The following is an 18,242-nucleotide window of genomic DNA, read 5'->3' as shown; positions in this document are numbered from 1 at the left end:
TTGTTGTGTTGAATTTCGTGCCAAGTTACACGAGGGCTATCTGCAATAGTCGCCCCTAAGTGATAGACTAGAAGGAAGTCAGCTGGTCAATCTCACCCACCCTCCGAAAACTCTTGGGCTACTCCTTACCAACGAAGAGTGGGATTGACCGTAACATTATAACGCCTGCTAAAAGGTTGAGGATTTTAAGCTGCGAGTCGTGTACCCTAACCACCAAGCCCCAGTAATTACCGAGAAATGTAAAGACGTTGACGTTGCACGTCTTTTGGTATTTTCAAACTGAACGACACCTAACGCAAGACATTGGCTAAACGACAAGGTCAGACAACTCCAGGTTCAGGAATAGCCGACTATAAATTTGAACTGTCTGTCAGACGAAGGGTGACCAGTCAGCAGTACCTGCCGCCTACACAGCTACTCTTAACTGAATAACGAGATGTCACTTTTCTCACAGTTGGAAATGGAGAATGTATACAGCAGCATATCATGGGCCCGAACCTTGGACTTTCCGACACGCTAACTAATAGACCACGCCCAGCCACCATTTTATGTCTTTAGACGTTATATTTCTTTAGAATTTAAATTGCGTGCCAAATTTATTTTAAAATAAAATATATAAATTATTGATGTACGTGGCCTAAGCATGCCGGGTTAGGATTCGGAAAGTCCGAGGCTCTCGCCGCGAAACTCCTAACATGCTCTGTGCTTTCATCTATAGGTGCGCTATAAGAGTGTCATGCAGACTCGTTAATCGGTTTAAAGCTGTTGTGGCGACGAGTTAACGGTACAAATTATGGACTGCTATATCTGAACCCCGAAGTTTCGGACTTCATCGTTTAACTATGTGCGGGTAAGTTGCTATCTAAGTTGTAAATATCAGCACTGTATTATAATTTCCAATAAAAGCACAAGTAATAATAATATATATATATATATATATACTTCAGAAGAAAGAAGTTGAAGCGAACATTTCGACCCCAACTATCGAGAATGTGTATAACATGTAACTGCTGCTAAATACAGAGCCTTTCGTACCATTGTTCCTTAAGATTCATGATTTCAGAGAAACACGTAGATTCAAGAAGTCTTGATACAAAATTATAAAAAAAACATATAACCCGAGCGCTTATATTGTTTTTAAGATGTATTTATGTAAAAACCTCATCTAGAGAAGTTTTTAAGGTTTCAGATCATCATTCTGTAGTCTTCTGAATTAATAACAATATCAACCTTTCCTGTAACTTCAAAAACAACACCATTTTACACTGCTACGTCTTCTGTATAAAGCATGTAACTTCAAAAACAACACCATTTTACACTGCTACGTCTTCTGTATAAAGCATGTAACTTCAAAAACAACACCATTTTACACTGCTACGTCTTCTGTATAAAGCAGAAACCAACTTTTATTTCCAATGAGGATAAGCTTCATTCATTTTTTATTGGCTAGAATTCAAGTTTCTCTGATTTAAAGTAGGTTGAGCTTACACCTATTTCTCTGACTTAAAGTAGATTGAGCCTACACCTATTTCTCTGACTTAAAGTAGATTGAGCCTACACCTATTTCTTTGATTTAAAGTAGATTGAGCCTACATCTATTTCTCTGATATAAAGTAGATTGAGCCTACACCTATTTCTCTGATTTAAAGTAGGTTTAGCCTACACCTATTTCTCTGATTTAAAGTAGATTGAGCCTAAACCTATTTTTTATCTGACCGCAAATTTTATACTAATATTAGAATAGGTAGTGACGGTTTTTTGTAAGACTAGTAGCGCTCTTTGGGTCAAACGTGGTCTAGTGGTTAGAATCCTCGAACTGTGACTCGTTGCTGCAAAAACGCGGTCCGCACTTTAAGGCAATGGGTGCATTATAAGAGTGACAGTCAAGTCCCACTATTCTGTCAAACAAGAGTTGACAATTGATGCTCTTGACTAGCTGCCTTCACCCTACTCTATCACGAAAAATCTGAAACCAGCAAATAAGCAAACATTTTTTGCAAATTACTGCTTTCAATACCATTTACTGCTGCCAATCCATTGCGTTTCAGCGAAATTACTGAATGTATGTACAACGTATAATTATAGACCTGTTGGATTCAGAAGTTACTGATTTTTTTTTTCTACACACTATATTTAATACTTCTTAATAACGTCACTTTCATTTCGAAATGTTTTGAGTGCGGTACATTTTCACTTATTGCGTAACACTCGCACGAGATCAAATATGAAATGTCTGAGGGCGTGATTGACTGAAGATGACGTATCGCTGAAATCTCGATGTAGGGGCATTTATAAATAAAATATAAATGAAATCCTACAAAAATCAAAATAAAATTATTGTTTCAATAACTGATTAAGGTTAAATATAATAATATGTACTTTAAATAAATTAAATTGCCTGGATTTGTAGCAGTCAACAGTGAAAGTATTTCATATGACGAAAAATGAAAATACCAGAACATTGGGTTGGCATTTTGTTGGTTATGCCCTCTGGTGGCAGCTAAGTGACTAAGTTCAGTAAGATTTCCAGATTATTATCTAAATTTACCAAAGAGTTTAGAACTTTAGAAAATAAACCGAACAAAAGATTAAAATTTTAGCATCATTAAACCAAAAAGAAAAACGTTAAATGAGTACATAAGGTATGATGTTCATCATTAATACAATTTCTAGAAATTCTCAAAGATTATTTTCCTCTTATCTAAACTTATTCGACAAATAAATTAACATCCCAACAATACAACATGTGAACAAGCTACTAATTAGGGTTAATACCCCAAACAAATTCACAAAAAACATGACATTTAGGCTAGAATATCTAAAATTATCTTTGTTGCCGGAAATACGTTTTATCAGATTTTTAGAATGTGTTGCGTGAGAAATTCTTACGATTTGGTCTAAACCAGTTGTATTTTCTCATAGTAAATTAATCAGAGATAAACACAAAACCAGAGACAACTAGAAGTAAACTGTCAGTGTCAAAACGTCTCGTTTCACTGCTTATTCATGGTTGGTTAAAATGATATGAGTTACTGTATCAAATCATTAACCGGCTTGAAGTTATAACAATAATAAAAATATAATTTATATTTGTTTATACACCATTGTATGACTTGCTTTTCTATTTAAACACTAGAACTGCTGTTTTCATGTGTTTTTTTATTGTTGTTTTTGTTGTATTATACAAACATTGTATTCTGTCAATTAAATTTCTGAAGAAAAAAGCGCGCTGGATGTAAATGTTTGACTTACATATAAGATACCACGTTTCTCAACGGATTGTTACAAATTAAAGTAAATGAAGTTTTCAATGGATAGTAAAAACTTCTACACCAATTGCTTTTTGACAATAATTAATTTTTCATTAAGTAGTTTTGTATCAGCTATAGAACTACCAGAAACCATTATGTTCACAACACGTTAATGGAAACAGAGAATTTATGACGTAATTTTTAAAATTACATCATACAGGACCTGTACATTATGTGGTGAAAAAACAGGCTGACAGCTATAGCTTTGTTCCATAGTCTCTTGGACTTCTTTTTGTTGTGTCCACCTATCCTTATATGGTTTTCATTCAGCGCTGCACACATCTGATTGGATGACCACTGGCTATAGCAAGGTGTTTTGCTGCACGTGGAACCTGCATGACCACTGGATACAGCGAGGTGGAAACTGGAGTCGTGGGCAGCGAGTAGATGTTGCATTATCTGTCTCTCAGCGCAGCCGCGGGCAGCGGGTATGTTGGAGTACTCCCATTTTATCATGTTGGCCCTAAGCCTGCCGACCTGGGAATGTAGGCGATTTGGGTTTTTTCAGGTGCTCTAACCCCTTTACACTCCTCTGGGGAGAAGGCTCTTGGTAAAGACGTATAACCGAAACGTTAAAGTTGTATCAGTGTCGTCCCTCTGTTACCATTTATTAAGCATATTTTAAAAGAAGAAATGCTTAGTAAAACTAAACTTTTTTCTAGCTTTTGAGGCCTTGGTAATGGCAGTTTATACCATGGCTTTCATGAACAGATTTTCTATTTAAAGTTAAACATATAAATCATCTAAAAATTAAATCATATACTCAAAACCGCACTGGAAGATGAATTTAAACTTCAATAAAAACTTATCACCTTCATGAAAACAGGTATTCAGAAAAACTACCATTTTATTTGTATAAAATTGTATTATATAGGAAGATTATAAATCACAAAAGGATAAATCGCTGGAGGTTAATGAACACACATTTCTCTTAACGTGTTAACCATTGCGTATATTTTTCTATAGCACTAATGTTTGGCGTTAATACTAACATTAGTGTGTATTATAAATAGTTTCGTTACTACTTCTGGTGCGGTAAAACTGAGATAACAATTAGTAATGGGATAGGTCCACTTAATAACAGAAGGTTCAACAAGATATGTATTATGAAGTAATTCTGAGTTTTCTGACTTTGAGAATCGAAGAGAATTGACACAGTGTAAAAGTTACAGTCAGAAGAATATTCATTTATACTCAAAACACAATCAAAATATTGTGCACGTAGGACACTGCCTTTACTTTATAATTAGCTCGCGATCTCTATACTCTCCTAAAATCTTATAAACTTATTTGATGAGAATTGGTTAATATTAAAAGTTAAATATTAGGAGAATATTGCTATTTACTAAGAAAGAAATTAAACTTCACTTACCAAACTGAAGGCTTGAGTTTGAAACAAAGATAGCGCTAGTTAATAGATCATACTATCTATAACATTATACTTTCGGGATGAGTGCGCCACCCATGTCACTGTTGGTCAATCCCATTGAAATGTAAGGGAGGTCGTAACTTAAAGATATCACCTAACCTGCTGTTGGATAACACTACTGTTGACATTCTTGCATAATATAGAGAATTACAGCAAAATCACTCATGGGCACAACTGGTATTATGTGATAGAAAATGACAAAGGAATAAAGGCAGCTGGAACGAGATGAACTTAAAGGCTTTCTAGACCACGTGTAACGTGAAACCTGCACATATACAGATTATAGGGTAAACTAAAGATGAATAATATAATATTACAAGAAGATAGAAACGCATGGTATAGTCATATACAACACTAGTACCAACGATCTTCTACAAGGTATCAGAATGTATTCCGGTGCTAAAAAATTTAAATTGATTATATATATATACATACAAATACCTTCTTCACAAGCCAGTGTAAACAGTAAGGTAAAGACATTCTCCAGTTAAATCTGAAGTTCTAACAATAAACCTAGCATACTTTCAACCGTTCAGATTTGCTACACTGACTCAAGTTATCAATAGCCCTAAAACAGGTAATTTTATTGGTTTTATAATATTGAACCAGCTTCCAATCGCATGGAGAAAGAAAATTCAGAGATTGGGTTTACTCGTAAAAAACAAAATGTTTCGCAAATAATTTTATTAGAATAAATTTGATTCTGTGAAATCAATCATAAAATAAAAAATTGCGAAATATAATTAATAACATGAATTATTTTTAAATAATCATAACAGGAATTTATAATACAATTTCCATCTATGACGTAAGTGTGTATGGTATTCGAGAGTATAATGATAGTCATGACCAAGCTGAATTTAATATAAGTTATACTTGATATCTACTATGCATTAGTAAACTTAACGAATAATGTTTGAAAAGTTAATTCATTTCTTTGTATAGCTGTACAAGTTTTCTATTTATTTAAGGTAGTGTAAAATTCTCCACGATTATATTTATACATCAAAATATATGCTTCGAAGTTCGGTTTGCGTGAAGAAAGCCGAGCCTCGAGTTAAACTCTGGATATATTTGTAAGACGAAAGTGAGAGGGTTAGGCCCAGTGTTATTATTAGTGTAATTATAAACAGATGCATAGTTGTACCTCTTCAATTTGCTGTGGTGCGTTGAGAGCTGCAGCTTTATAATTCATTTTATAGATATATATAAATATACTTCTTGAACCGGTAATTTATGTATGGATGCAACAACGCATAAAAAAGTATAATGCTTTAAGTTTGAAAATAAGTGATTAAATGAGGCTAATAGTAATATTTGTTCATGTTTAATTTATGAATTACCTTCCCGTAGATATCCTTTCTGGCCTTTTGTGTTGTTGTTGACCATGCCCCTAGTGACTGGAGCGAAGTGAAGGTAGAGGTTCTTAAACTTAAAGTTAATTTTTGTGTAGTATTACTTAATATCTTGTATATCTTAAAATTAGAAGTAAGACAGTTCAGTATAAAGAAACAAAATGAGTGATATCAATGATAGTAATATGAATGGAGCTTGGAAATATTTTGTTACTTTTATAAACTTATTTGAAACTGAAAGTTGAAGCTTAGAAGTATATGTATATGTTCATTGCTTCAAGTTCAGTATCTCGCTTTTCTATAAACTAAAAAAATTATACTAAAAACTGCTGAACAGGGAATTACCTGTTGAACTAAGACTTGTAAAAGAATATGCTTGTGGGTATGATATTGTAAGGGATAGTTTGGGAAGTAATTTTTTGAAGGTGGAATATAATACTCATTAATAGATACTGAAGCAGCTTTATGGATAATTTTAGGAAAGGTTTTGTCAACTTACTAGCCAGATGATTGTCTTCTGTCTTTGTAAATAAGGGTACCCTTTAAAGTATGTGTTATTACATTTAAGTATAATCTTTCCTTGCAATAGGTTAATTATCGAGTGAGATTATTACTTGGATGTAAGTGAAAAGTTTTGAAAAATAAGGTTGTTTACAGAAACGGGAGTTAAAAATTGGATAGTTTTCTGATTGGATGAGTGTGGCTTGTGGAGCTTTTCAAGAAAAGTTTTATATTGACATTATTGATTGTGTCGTGGGTTCTAACTTATCAAAATTTGCTGATAAAATTCCTGCAAAGTGCAAGAATTGTAAATTCATACATAAGTACAGAAACATGATGTTTTAGACATTTAAGACAAATGTTTTGTTGTGAGGAAGGATTTGAATTTGATTGTTTAGAAAAGCAAGAATGTTTTAGCTGAGCATCTAGCTATCATCACCAAAGGAAAGAAAATTCTAAGTTCTTAAATTTTGGTCTTGTTTTATGAAATTTATTTTCTCGAAAGTGAACAAGAAGCAAGTTAAAAATTGAACTATAAGTAGATGCTTCAACGGTTGCTTTTGTTGTGGTTGCATTAAAAAAAGGGGAGGAAGTGATTTGATTCATGTGTCAAAATTTGTTTGAGGTGTGGACAGACTACTTTATAAAGATAAAAATTAATGCTAACAGAGGTAACAAATAGAAGCTTTGTAAAACCTGGACTTGAATTATTCTTTTAGCTATTGTTAATTTACAGAACAGTTGTCCTAGTTGGGTAGTGTGCTGATAGTATGGATTCTGTAAAACGTTTCTTAAATAGAAATGGTTTAAGGTTGTTTGAGCTAGTTTTTAGTACATTGTTAGGGAGTTCGGGATAAGTTAGATGGTATCCTGCTGCTTGTTTCTGCTCAAGTATATGGATGACTAGAGAGAGGCAGCAAATGTGGGGTAGAGTTCCTTATGGAAACCCCCTTTTATAATTATAATTGTTATGGAAATCCCCTTTATAATTGTTGTTTTCTTGAACTGATAACTAGAACTGGGCAATTAGTAGAATTTAATAGTCAAAATTGTCAGGCTCAGTAATCAAGTACATTCAAGTAATTAATTATTCTCTTATGAGACTTGGATAGTTTTAACAATCAGAAACATTAATTTTGGTGAGTTGATTATTTTACAAGTGACTAATCATTGTAACTGATGCTCGTAGGTAAAGTATTGTATCGATTAATTGAGTTAATTGGCCAGCTCTACCGATAATCCTCTTGTCAGGCACATGTGGCCAACATCATCTTTCTTGATTGATTTAAGCAATATACTTAACTGTGGATGAAAATAACCAATGTTTAATCACTCGACCACAATGTGTCAGTGTTAGTTAAACTGGGGTATGTAATTTAACCATGAGTAGTTAAGAGAAAAGCTTGTAGCTCTTTTATCAGTGGCAGGATGTTTATGCTTTGTTGAGGTTCATGTCTAAACTTGTTTTGTTGCATGTGTTCACAGTACATGTACATATCGCATCCAGCATTGTTTCTGTATGTATATTATTGGCAATATAACACATGGTTTTCAGATTTCTTAGTTTTTATATTTTGATTCTCATGAAGGTTGCATGTGGAAGTTTGATTGTTTCAAAACAAAACTTGTATAAAGTTGAGCTTGTTACAAAACTTCAACATGATTAAACATGGATTTAGAGAAACAGGTGGTATGTTTTTGAGTTTTTTAATATTTATTTTGGCTGTGGTAAAACAGTACAGATTTTTCAGTATTGTAGTAATTTGTACTTTAGATCATTGTTTCAGTTTTTGCAAGATGTATCCTTGAAAGTATGAACATTGAGATTAGATGAATTTTATAAATACATGTTTCACTTGAAGCCAAGTAACTCTGTGTAAGAACAAGTTTAGTTTTATTCAGTATTTGGAGATACCTTTATTGGCAGCTTAGATTAAATCATATAACTATGTTTGCAACCTTGACTTGTGGGTAAAATATTTAATTTTTATCTCATTTAGAAAGGCTGTTGCTTGAATCAAAATGTTTTAGTAACTACATATCCTGTAGAAATTGAACATGGAAGAAAGGTTTGTCAGATTTTAGAATGGTTATTCAGGACTTATCAAAGTATGTGTATTTTATAAAGAGAGAAAATTCTTAAGAACTCTGGTGTTTAACTTTTAAATAGGACTAATCGAAGTTGTAGCACGATTTCGTGGTCCTATATGCATGTGTCATAATCTGTTGGAAAGTAAACATAAGAGGATTATCTCCGAGTGGAAAAACAACTTCCAGGTAATGCACATCTTCTGTTTTTAGAGAATTTTATTGGATGTATATCAAGGAAGTAGTTTCAGCTAGAGTATGCTATCTTTCTTTCTACGTCCATTCTGTTTTAATTTTGTTAGATGACACTGACCACAGATCCCAACTGAAAGAAAGAGATTTTTGGAATGAGTTTGATAACTAACATTATAAACAAGTGATTGAATTTTATTTTTAAGAATTTATTTTTAACAAAAATGATTTTTAATAATGGATAAAAATTTCCTGGTAGTCAGTGGTGTCCTGCTATTTTTTTAGTCATTCTACTGGCCACTCATCAGATCAATGTTAGTCTGATGAAGAAATAATTTGGGATATTGAGTTTGGGGTGCTGAGTTGGGTGTTAAAAACTACATTGTCTCGTCTATGTTACAACTCCTGAAAATAAACACTAGAGTCTGAAATTCTGCTTGACCAGTGGCAAATGGACTTTCTAAATCAGGCTCGCTACATTGGGGTCATATTAAAACTAGCACAGGTGTTCTTGTCGTGTTCATTTCAAGATAGAAATACTGCTCAAAGTCAATGATGAAAATTCACATGAAATTACCAAATATTTATTTTAAATGAATAGTTTTTTATCTGGAAAACATCAAATTTAAAGAATAATGTTCTTGAAAGAATTCACTGGCCTGTTTTGAAATATTGGTGTTATTAGTGCATGAGATACACAATACAGAAGCAGTAATGTTAATAGTAATATCTAAACAATAAGTTAAAACGGACTAGATTTTCTTTATGTATTACCACTTTTCTACCTTCCCTCCATACGGTGATGCTACTTGTGGACTCGACTTTGTTTGTCATTAAACTTCAGATCTTTTCATCCTTGTTTTTAATTTTAAATTTATAAAATTGTCTTGTTTCTGTTTTCACTGCAAGCAATAGTTTCTTGTCATCTAGTGGCAGGACAAATAGGATTTTAGGTTCTTTCTAAAGAGGTTATAATGTCATTGTGTAGGCCATATATGGAGTATTGTATTTTATCTTGGGCTACTTACCTCAGAAAGGATATTGAATTGTTGGAAAGGGTTCAGAGGAGGGTTATTAGAAGGGTGCCTGGGAAGGATGGGTTATTATTTGAGGAGAGATTAAGATCTCTAAAATTGTTTTCTCTTGAAAAAAGAAAAGTTAGAGTGGCCTTAATTGAGGTGTTTAAGATTGTTAAGGGAACTGTTGATGCATCATCCTTTTACTGGGACTGGTTTTTCATCTCATTCTGTTAAAGTGGGCTAGAAACCTGAGTTAATATACTTACCTGACAAAACCACTAGTTAAGAACTGAGGCTTCCAACATGTTAAACACAATGGTGTAGCTTCATTATCTGCCTCACAAGTAACTGAGGCTTCCAACATGTAAACACAGTGGTTTAGCTTGAGTTTCTGCCTCACAAGTAACTGAGGCTTCCAACATGTAAACACAATGGTCTAGCTTGAGTATCTGCCTCACAAGTAACTGAGGCTTCCAACATGTAAACACAGTGGTCTAGCTTGAGTATCTGCCTCACAAGTAACTGAGGCTTCCAACATGTAAACACAGTGGTTTAGCTTGAGTTTCTGCCTCACAAGTAACTGAGGCTTCCAACATGTTAAATACAGTAGTTTAGTTTGAGTATCTGCCTGACAAGTAACTGAGGCTTCCAACATGTAAACACAGTGGTTTAGCTTGAGTTTCTGCCTGACAAGTAGTTCTAGCTTTGGATTTCTCTTGCTCTTAGTTTTTCATTCCACAAAAATATTTAAATATAATGTTTAAAATTAGAGATATAATTATGTTGAGTTACTTACCAAAAGGTATATGAAGTGAAAACAAAACGTTGAATGCTGTACATATTTCTACAGAAAATATTCTGGTCTTTGTTTCATGCAGTGGTAACTTTATATTAAATGTGTTCCTGACTTACTACCTTCACAAGCTAATGTTTATTCCTATGAAACTAATGTTTTCTTTTATCAGATTGTTACACATTTCAAACTAATATCTGCTCTTATCGAACTATTTGGTTTTATTGAACTTGTCACACTAATATTCACTCTTATTAAACAGCTTATTGTTATGAAACAAATATTCAACCTTATCAGACTAATGTTTACTCTTATCAAACTAATAATTAATCTTTCTTTGTCATGACAAATAATATTCTAATCATAAATACCTGTTCTTTAATATAATTTTGGCAGAACTGGCGTGATTGTAAACTACTTGTCTCATAGTGTTTCTACAAGAAAATATTGTTGTAAAGGCTTCACTTGTACCTATATTCAGTGCTTTGATAAATGTTTATAGTTTGAATTTAAAATGTATATCTAACAACGCTGTTTACTCTTTAGGATAAAAGAAAGTTTTTACTAAACTGCTATGTAACATTATCAAAGGAACCATAAGTTATTTATTTAGAACTACAGGTCAAAAGTAAATTTAATTTATAAATGAAAACTGCAAAGCACAGTTCTGTATTAAAAAACAAAAAACTGACTGAAAAGACTTAATATCAGGATCAGTATGTAACAAACTTAAAATCATGTAATAAGTAAGTAGACAGTATTGAATCTTTAGAATGGAATCACACTTTTGGCCATAATCCTAATAATATCTTATGATTTGAGCCATCTTATGAGATTTAAGTTCTAAAATCAGCATACTAAGCTAATAATGTAAAATAATCATTACAAGTGAAAAATAAAATAACAATAGTGTTAAGGAAACTAAGAATAAAGGAAGAAAAATTACAAAGCACATGATAATACTAATTAGTTTCTCACTCTTTAAGATATGGAATCTAAATATACAAGTATTCCTATATTAATAATATAATATAACTAGTTATTTTCCAGACTACAGTTGTAAATACAACAGATGAAATTGATGTGTTCTCTTAGAATTGTTTTATTTCAGTAATTGGTAATTGTATGAGGAACTAGGATCCTTAGGGCTGGAAAGTAGCACAAGTCCTGGGGAAAATTTAACTTTTCTGACAAAAAGAAAGGTGTTAGAATGATGTTTACATATTAAAAAGAAGCGATTTAAGGGTGAATGAAAAATATTGAGAACGAAATGTAATGTATGTTATAATTTTGTTTTTAAAAATATTTAAGAACTACTTTCTGTGGTACTTAAAAAATGGCATTTGATAAATTTAGGTTTCTGGTGTTGGTAAAATAAGTGTTATTACCACCATGTTTTGGTTTATCCAAGAAAAACTGAAACTAGGTGTATAAAAAAAATAATAATAACTGCTTTATTACCTATTATTTTAACTACTGGGTGAATGTGTGTGTTCAAGTGATCGTTATTTTTAATTTCTTGCTTTTTATTTTATTGACAATTTATAATGCTCTTTGTTTATTCCCTAATTGATTTTCTTTGCGTTTTTTTTTGTGAAACATGAGATTTTCTTTTGAATGAATGGTTCACCCCAGGAGTGAAAGAATAAAGTAGAGCTATAGGACATGAGAAGTGATTTACATTTTGTAGATGTCGGTACAGAAAAAATTAATTTATGATTGAAATGTTGTAGATGTCGGTACAGAAAAAATTAATTTATGATTGAAATGTTTAAGATGTCGGTACAGAAAAAATTAATTTATGATTGAAATGTTTAAGATGTCGTTACAGAAAAAATTAATTTATAATTGAAATGTTTAAGATGTTGGTACAGAAAAAATTAACTTAAAATTGAAATGTTTAAGATGTTGGTACAGAAAAAATTAATTTATGATTGAAATGTTTAAGATGTTGGTACAGAAAAAATTAATTTATGATTGAAATGTTTAAGATGTCGTTACAGAAAAAATTAATTTATGATTGAAGTGTTTAAGATGTTGATACAGAAAACATAACTTGTAATCTCATTCAGTTTCTATCTTTTTTTGGTTAGATGAAGTGATTTTGTAAAATTACAGTGGGTTTGAGAGGTGTTTACTGATGTAAAATACAAAGCTGTTGCTGCAGTTCTGTAATTTGATTCCTCTTTTTGTTCTTCATTAGTGAGCATGGGTCAAACACTCTCTGAACCAGTGACTGCTAAGGAGACTTCGAGTTGTTCGAACGAATTATTGAAAGTAGGTGCCTCCTGCATGCAAGGATGGAGAATCAGTATCCTCACTTTGTGCATGTTTCTTGTTTAATGCTGATTGATCGTATTTTTACTTTTCTCAGGCTACAATATGTAAAAGGTTATGGTAAGGACTACAATTTTAGATATGACGGTAATTTTGTCAAAATTCACAGAACATGGTGTTAGGTAGTATAGAATATTTAACTACTTTATATGTTCAGTTGTGTGATATATGTTGTAGAATGGCTTTTCTCCCAGTAAGCTTTTCATATAATAACTAGGTGTCGGTGACTTTTTTTTTCATCCAATACCTGATATTTTGGCATTGCTTTGCTGTTTACTTGATGCTTGCTCTTCGTGTTTCTGTATGAATATCCAAGGACCACTCGAGGCAATGACAGCATAAATTTAATACAATATTCACTTTGTTGTTGTTATCAACAAAATTAGACTAGTATAATTTTCCACTTTTTAGTCACTTTATGATGAGAAAGATGCTCCGTACTTTGTGTTTGTTTTTCTTCTGAATTGGTGGATATGTACATATACTGTACATGAATGGTACACATGCTGACAAACACTATGCGAATTTGGTATACACTATTTTATTTCTAAGGGGTATTTACATTAATTTACACTTTACCTGAAGCACTGTTTAAATTGTAGAATCTTTTCCAGCCTGTAATATTAAATGTTCTGGTTTATAATTAATAATAATCTTCACAGGATAGCTTTAAGAGTTAGCAGTGCATATGTAACTGCCATCAGACGGTTTCAATAAGTAAATTTAACAATTTTAGTTTTTATTGCAGTAGCTCTAAATTACAAAAACTAATTATACAACAGCTACTGTTAATAACAGAAATGGATTTTTAAGGTGTTATTCATTGTAAGTTTTTTAAAATGGTTCGTAATTTGCTCAGGATTGTTAATATTCAGTGCATCGTGAACGTCGGTAGAAAGACTTGTTTCAGTTTTCAGGAGTTTGTGACCAATTCCTTAAAAATGGCAGGAGCTAAGAACTTCGGCCCAAAAAAGTTATTAAAGACATTATAGTTTTTAACATTGCTCAATTCTACCAAAATTTGGAAGCTGATAACCATGTTTCTTATGAATATTAGATGACGAAGACTTACCTTCGTGAAATCTAACATTTTTTATTGTCATGTATGTTTAATGATTTAAATTCTGTTGTTGCTTAAAGAATGTATAATCGTGACAAGTAGAATGGTTTAGATTTTATTGTTTCTAAAGTAAAACATGGGAATGTGGAAAACAGAGAGACTACAATGTAACTGTTACTAGTTGTTATGTCTGTCTGGATATTAATCTAATGATGTTCAGTAAAACAGTTGAAAACAGAGAGACTACGATGTGACTGTTACTTGTTGTTATGTCTGTCTCGACATTAATCTAATGATGTTCAGTAAAACAGTTGAAAACAGAGAGACTACGATGTGACTGTTACTAGTTGTTATGTCTGTCTGGACATTAATCTAATGAGGTTCAGTAAAACAGTTGAAAACAGAGAGACTATGATCTGACTGTTACTAGTTGTTATGTCTGTCTGGACATTAATGAGGTTCAGTAAAATAGTTGAAAACAGAGAGACTATGATGTGACTGTTACTAGTTGTTATATCTGTCTGGACATTAATCTAATGAGGTTCAGTAAAATAGTTGAAAACAGAGAGACTACGATGTGACTGTTACTAGTTGTTATGTCTGTCTGGACATTAATCTAATGATGTTCAGTAAAACAGTTTAAAACAGAGAGACTACGATGTGACTGTTACTAGTTGTTATGTGTCTGGACATTAATCTAATGATGTTCAGTAAAACAGTTGAAAACAGAGAGACTACGATGTGACTGTTACTAGTTGTTATGTCTGTCTGGACATTAATCTGATGAGGTTCAGTAAAACATTTGAAAACGGAGAGACTACGATGTGACTGTTACTAGTTGTTATATCTGCCTAGACATTAATCTAATGACGTTCAGTAAAACAGTTGAAAACAGAGAGACTACGATGTGACTGTTACTAGCTGTTATATCTGTCTGAACATTAATCTAATGATGTTCAGTAAAACAGAATGAAGTTTTAAAACAGTTAAACATTGAAGAACAGATGCTTCACCAGTTTCAAATGTGATTTAACACAGATGAAAATGCCTGGGATCAAGAATAGCACAAGCTTGAAAATATTACTGCACAGAAAAGGTGATGTGAAATAGGAGTATAAATTTTAATGCACAGAAAAGGTGATGTCAAATAGGAGTTTTGAATGAAAAAAATTATCTTTTATTTTCTGTTACTTTTTGTTCAGAGATTGAGAGACAGTAGAAATGTTTGTGTTTATAAGGTACTTATCATATTTTTTCTTTGCTTGAATACTGAAAGACGGGTTAGCTATGAGTTGCTACTTTCTAGTTTTCCTGTAACTAAACAACAACAGATATGGAAGATGCCCATACACATCTACTGTCCTTGCCAGAAGACCACGGTGCTTCTTTCTTTGCTGTCTACGATGGCCATGGAGGAGCGAAGGTCGCTCAGTATGCAGGATCTCATCTTCACAAGAAGATTGTTGGTCATCCCTTATACAGTAAGTTTGATAACTGGTGTCCCAGTAAGAATTTTTAATGTTTAAGAATAAAGATAACTTACATAAAAATGAAGGAGCCTTAAGTTTCTGATGGGTTCTGGTTTGATATAAGGGAGAGGAACTAAAAAGGGGGAAATATTTTCCAAACATTAACAACTTTTACACATGGTATAATATCTTAGTTATTAACATTGAATAAATAATGAGAATTTTTCTGTAGTGTTAAAAGATGGTACGACTTCTTCTGGGGATCTCAAATTATGATATTTTTTATGACATTAATGACATTTTTAGTACAGTTTCTCTATGTATATATGCGTGAGTTTAGTTAAGTATCTAAATATGATATAATATTAAGATAATATTAATTGTACGAGATACCATCAAGTACACTAATAGCTGTATTTACTTTTCCAGTTATCAGTTAGGTAGGGATAGTTTGTTATTAGGGTCTCGATGTTTTAATGCTTGTTGACAACTTCTTGAAGACTTGAAAGCACTAATCAAGATTTTCAGAACATACAACTAAGTGAGCACCATTGCTGTGTAAGAAAACAATGTTTTAGAATGGTTTATATTTTACTAAAATAAAAACTGATGTAGTGTTCTACGTATGAAATTTTAGTGGTTGTAGGAAAACTGTATCTCGGTACATTCAATTATAGCTCTTAGAACATTTCAAAAGAAACCTGTGTTGTGTGCAGGTTTAAGAATTATGTAAATTTTGATTTATCTGCAACTCATGAATATTTTTCAATCAATGTTTGTAAATATTACATTAAAATCCTTTTCGTCTCTTAAGAAAAAGGTAATATTGAGGAAGCAATCAGGCAAGGATTCTTAGCAGTGGACACTGACATGTTAGAAGGTAAGACAGATTTGTTACTGATGTTTGTGTTGATGTGTCCAATCAGGAAGGATTCTTAGCAGTGGACACTGACATGTTAGAAGGTAAGACAGATTTGTTACTGATGTTTGTGTTGATGTGTTCAATCAGGCAAGGATTCTTAGCAGTGGACACTGACATGTTAGTAGGTAAGACAGATTTGTTACTGATGGTTGTGTTGATGTGTTCAATCAGGTAAGGATTCTTAGCAGTGGACACTGACATGTTAGAAGGTAAGACAGATTTGTTACTGATGTTTGTGTTGACGCGTCCAATCAGGCAAGGTAAGAAGCCTGATTTGTTAACATTGGGTGGACTTGTTAGAAGGTAAGAAGCCAGATTTGTTAACATTGGGTGGATATGTTGGAAGGTAAGAAGTCTGATTTGTTAACATTGGGTGGACGTGTTGGAAAGTAAGAAGTGTGATTTGTTAACATTGAGTGAACATGTGTGAAGGTAAGAAGTGTGATTTGTTAACATTGAGTGAACATGTGTGAAGGTAAGATGCCTGATTTGTTAACATTGAGTGAACATGTGTGAAGGTAAGAAGTGTGATTTGTTAACATTGAGTGAACATGTGTGAAGGTAAGATGCCTGATTTGTTAACATTGGGTGGACATGTTAGAAGGTAAGAAGCCTGATTTGTTAACATTGGGGGGACATGTTGGAAGGTAAGAAGCCTGATTTGTTAACATTGGGTGTACGTGTTGGAAGGTAAGAAGTCTGATTTGTTAACATTGGGTGGACGTGTTGGAAGGTAAGAAGTGTGATTTGTTAACATTGGGTGGACGTGTTGAAAGGTAAGAAGCTTGATTTGTTAACATTGGGTGGATGTGTTAGAAGGTAAGAAGTCTGATTTGTTAACATTGCGTTGATGTATAAGGACTGATTTATTAATTTGTTGATTTTAATTTTAACAGAAAGATTGAAATTTTATTAATGAAATGTTTGTGGTGACATTTTAAAGAAAAATTTTGAAACTGAAAGTTGCCAAATTATAGCTAACATTTGATATAAGTTTGCATATACTCATAATTCTGTAAGAAACGTGACCCAAACCCCCATTTTGTATTCTCAGGAATTAGATGTGGGAAAGTGAGAAATGCAGTCTTTGTAGCACATTATCGTTATATCTGAACTAAATAAATACTAAATACAGTTGAGAGACAAGTCTGTGCTCCATAGTTACGAGTTGAACTTTCAAAATGATGTTTGGTAAGACTAAGACCAAAGTTGAATGTAATCTGAGATAGTACTTGAGATAAAGTCTGTTGGTCGTGCTAAGTAACACTGGGACTGTCAAGGAAAGAAGGCATTGTATCTGTAATACTTTGCTGGACCATTGTTTGCAAGCGATGTGTGACACCTCAAATGCTGTATTAAAAGTTTTAGTGCTAACATTCAGTTAGTTAACAACTGCACTGTCTTAATGTCTGTTAAAACTATATACATTTATTATAGACTGTTGTTAGAATGCTATTGTCAGGTTATAGTATTTTCATCATGCAAAAAGAAAGCATTTTGATAAATCAATCTTAACGTCATGTCAGTATGTTTTATAATCGAAGACGTTCTCAAGGTTCAAGTACACGTCACTGTTGAAGTGTTGACAACAATTAACTTTGTTGACAAAATCATACAATATTGAAAACATTGCTGGGTTTGGAAACTCTAGCACTAGGGGAAGGAAAAAGATCTTTACATGCACCTTTAAAAACTTCCTGAAACATTTCAAGCAAATGGCCTAATGTACTTCGTCAGGTTTAGCCATGAAACACACAGTTTTAGCT

At 32.7% G+C, this 18,242-nt stretch overlaps 1 protein-coding gene across 9 annotated transcripts in view; it reads left to right on the top strand.

Annotated features, from left to right (window-relative positions):
• The first annotated feature begins 5,556 nt into the window (after positions 1-5,556).
• LOC106473833 (probable protein phosphatase 2C T23F11.1) overlaps positions 5,557-18,242 on the top strand; it is a 19,090-nt gene continuing 6,404 nt past the window's right edge. For 2 of the 9 annotated variants that reach the window (XM_022402219.1, XM_022402218.1), the window contains exons 1-5: positions 5,565-5,711; positions 6,094-6,156; positions 8,767-8,873; positions 12,892-12,999; positions 15,417-15,566. In XM_022402219.1, coding sequence (XP_022257927.1) covers positions 12,897-12,999; positions 15,417-15,566 — 253 coding nt within the window. In that variant the 5' untranslated portion in view covers positions 5,565-5,711; positions 6,094-6,156; positions 8,767-8,873; positions 12,892-12,896. Of the gene's footprint in view, positions 5,712-6,093; positions 6,157-8,596; positions 8,666-8,766; positions 8,874-12,891; positions 13,000-15,416; positions 15,567-16,368; positions 16,435-18,242 lie in introns of all 9 variants that reach the window. The other 7 variants (XM_022402213.1, XM_013934508.2, XM_022402216.1 and 4 more) reach the window with 7 other exon arrangements.

The sequence above is a fragment of the Limulus polyphemus genome, unplaced genomic scaffold (assembly GCF_000517525.1).
Source record: "Limulus polyphemus unplaced genomic scaffold, Limulus_polyphemus-2.1.2 Scaffold6540, whole genome shotgun sequence".
NCBI lineage: Eukaryota > Metazoa > Arthropoda > Merostomata > Xiphosura > Limulidae > Limulus > Limulus polyphemus.
This window is presented reverse-complemented; position numbering and strand designations above follow the sequence as displayed.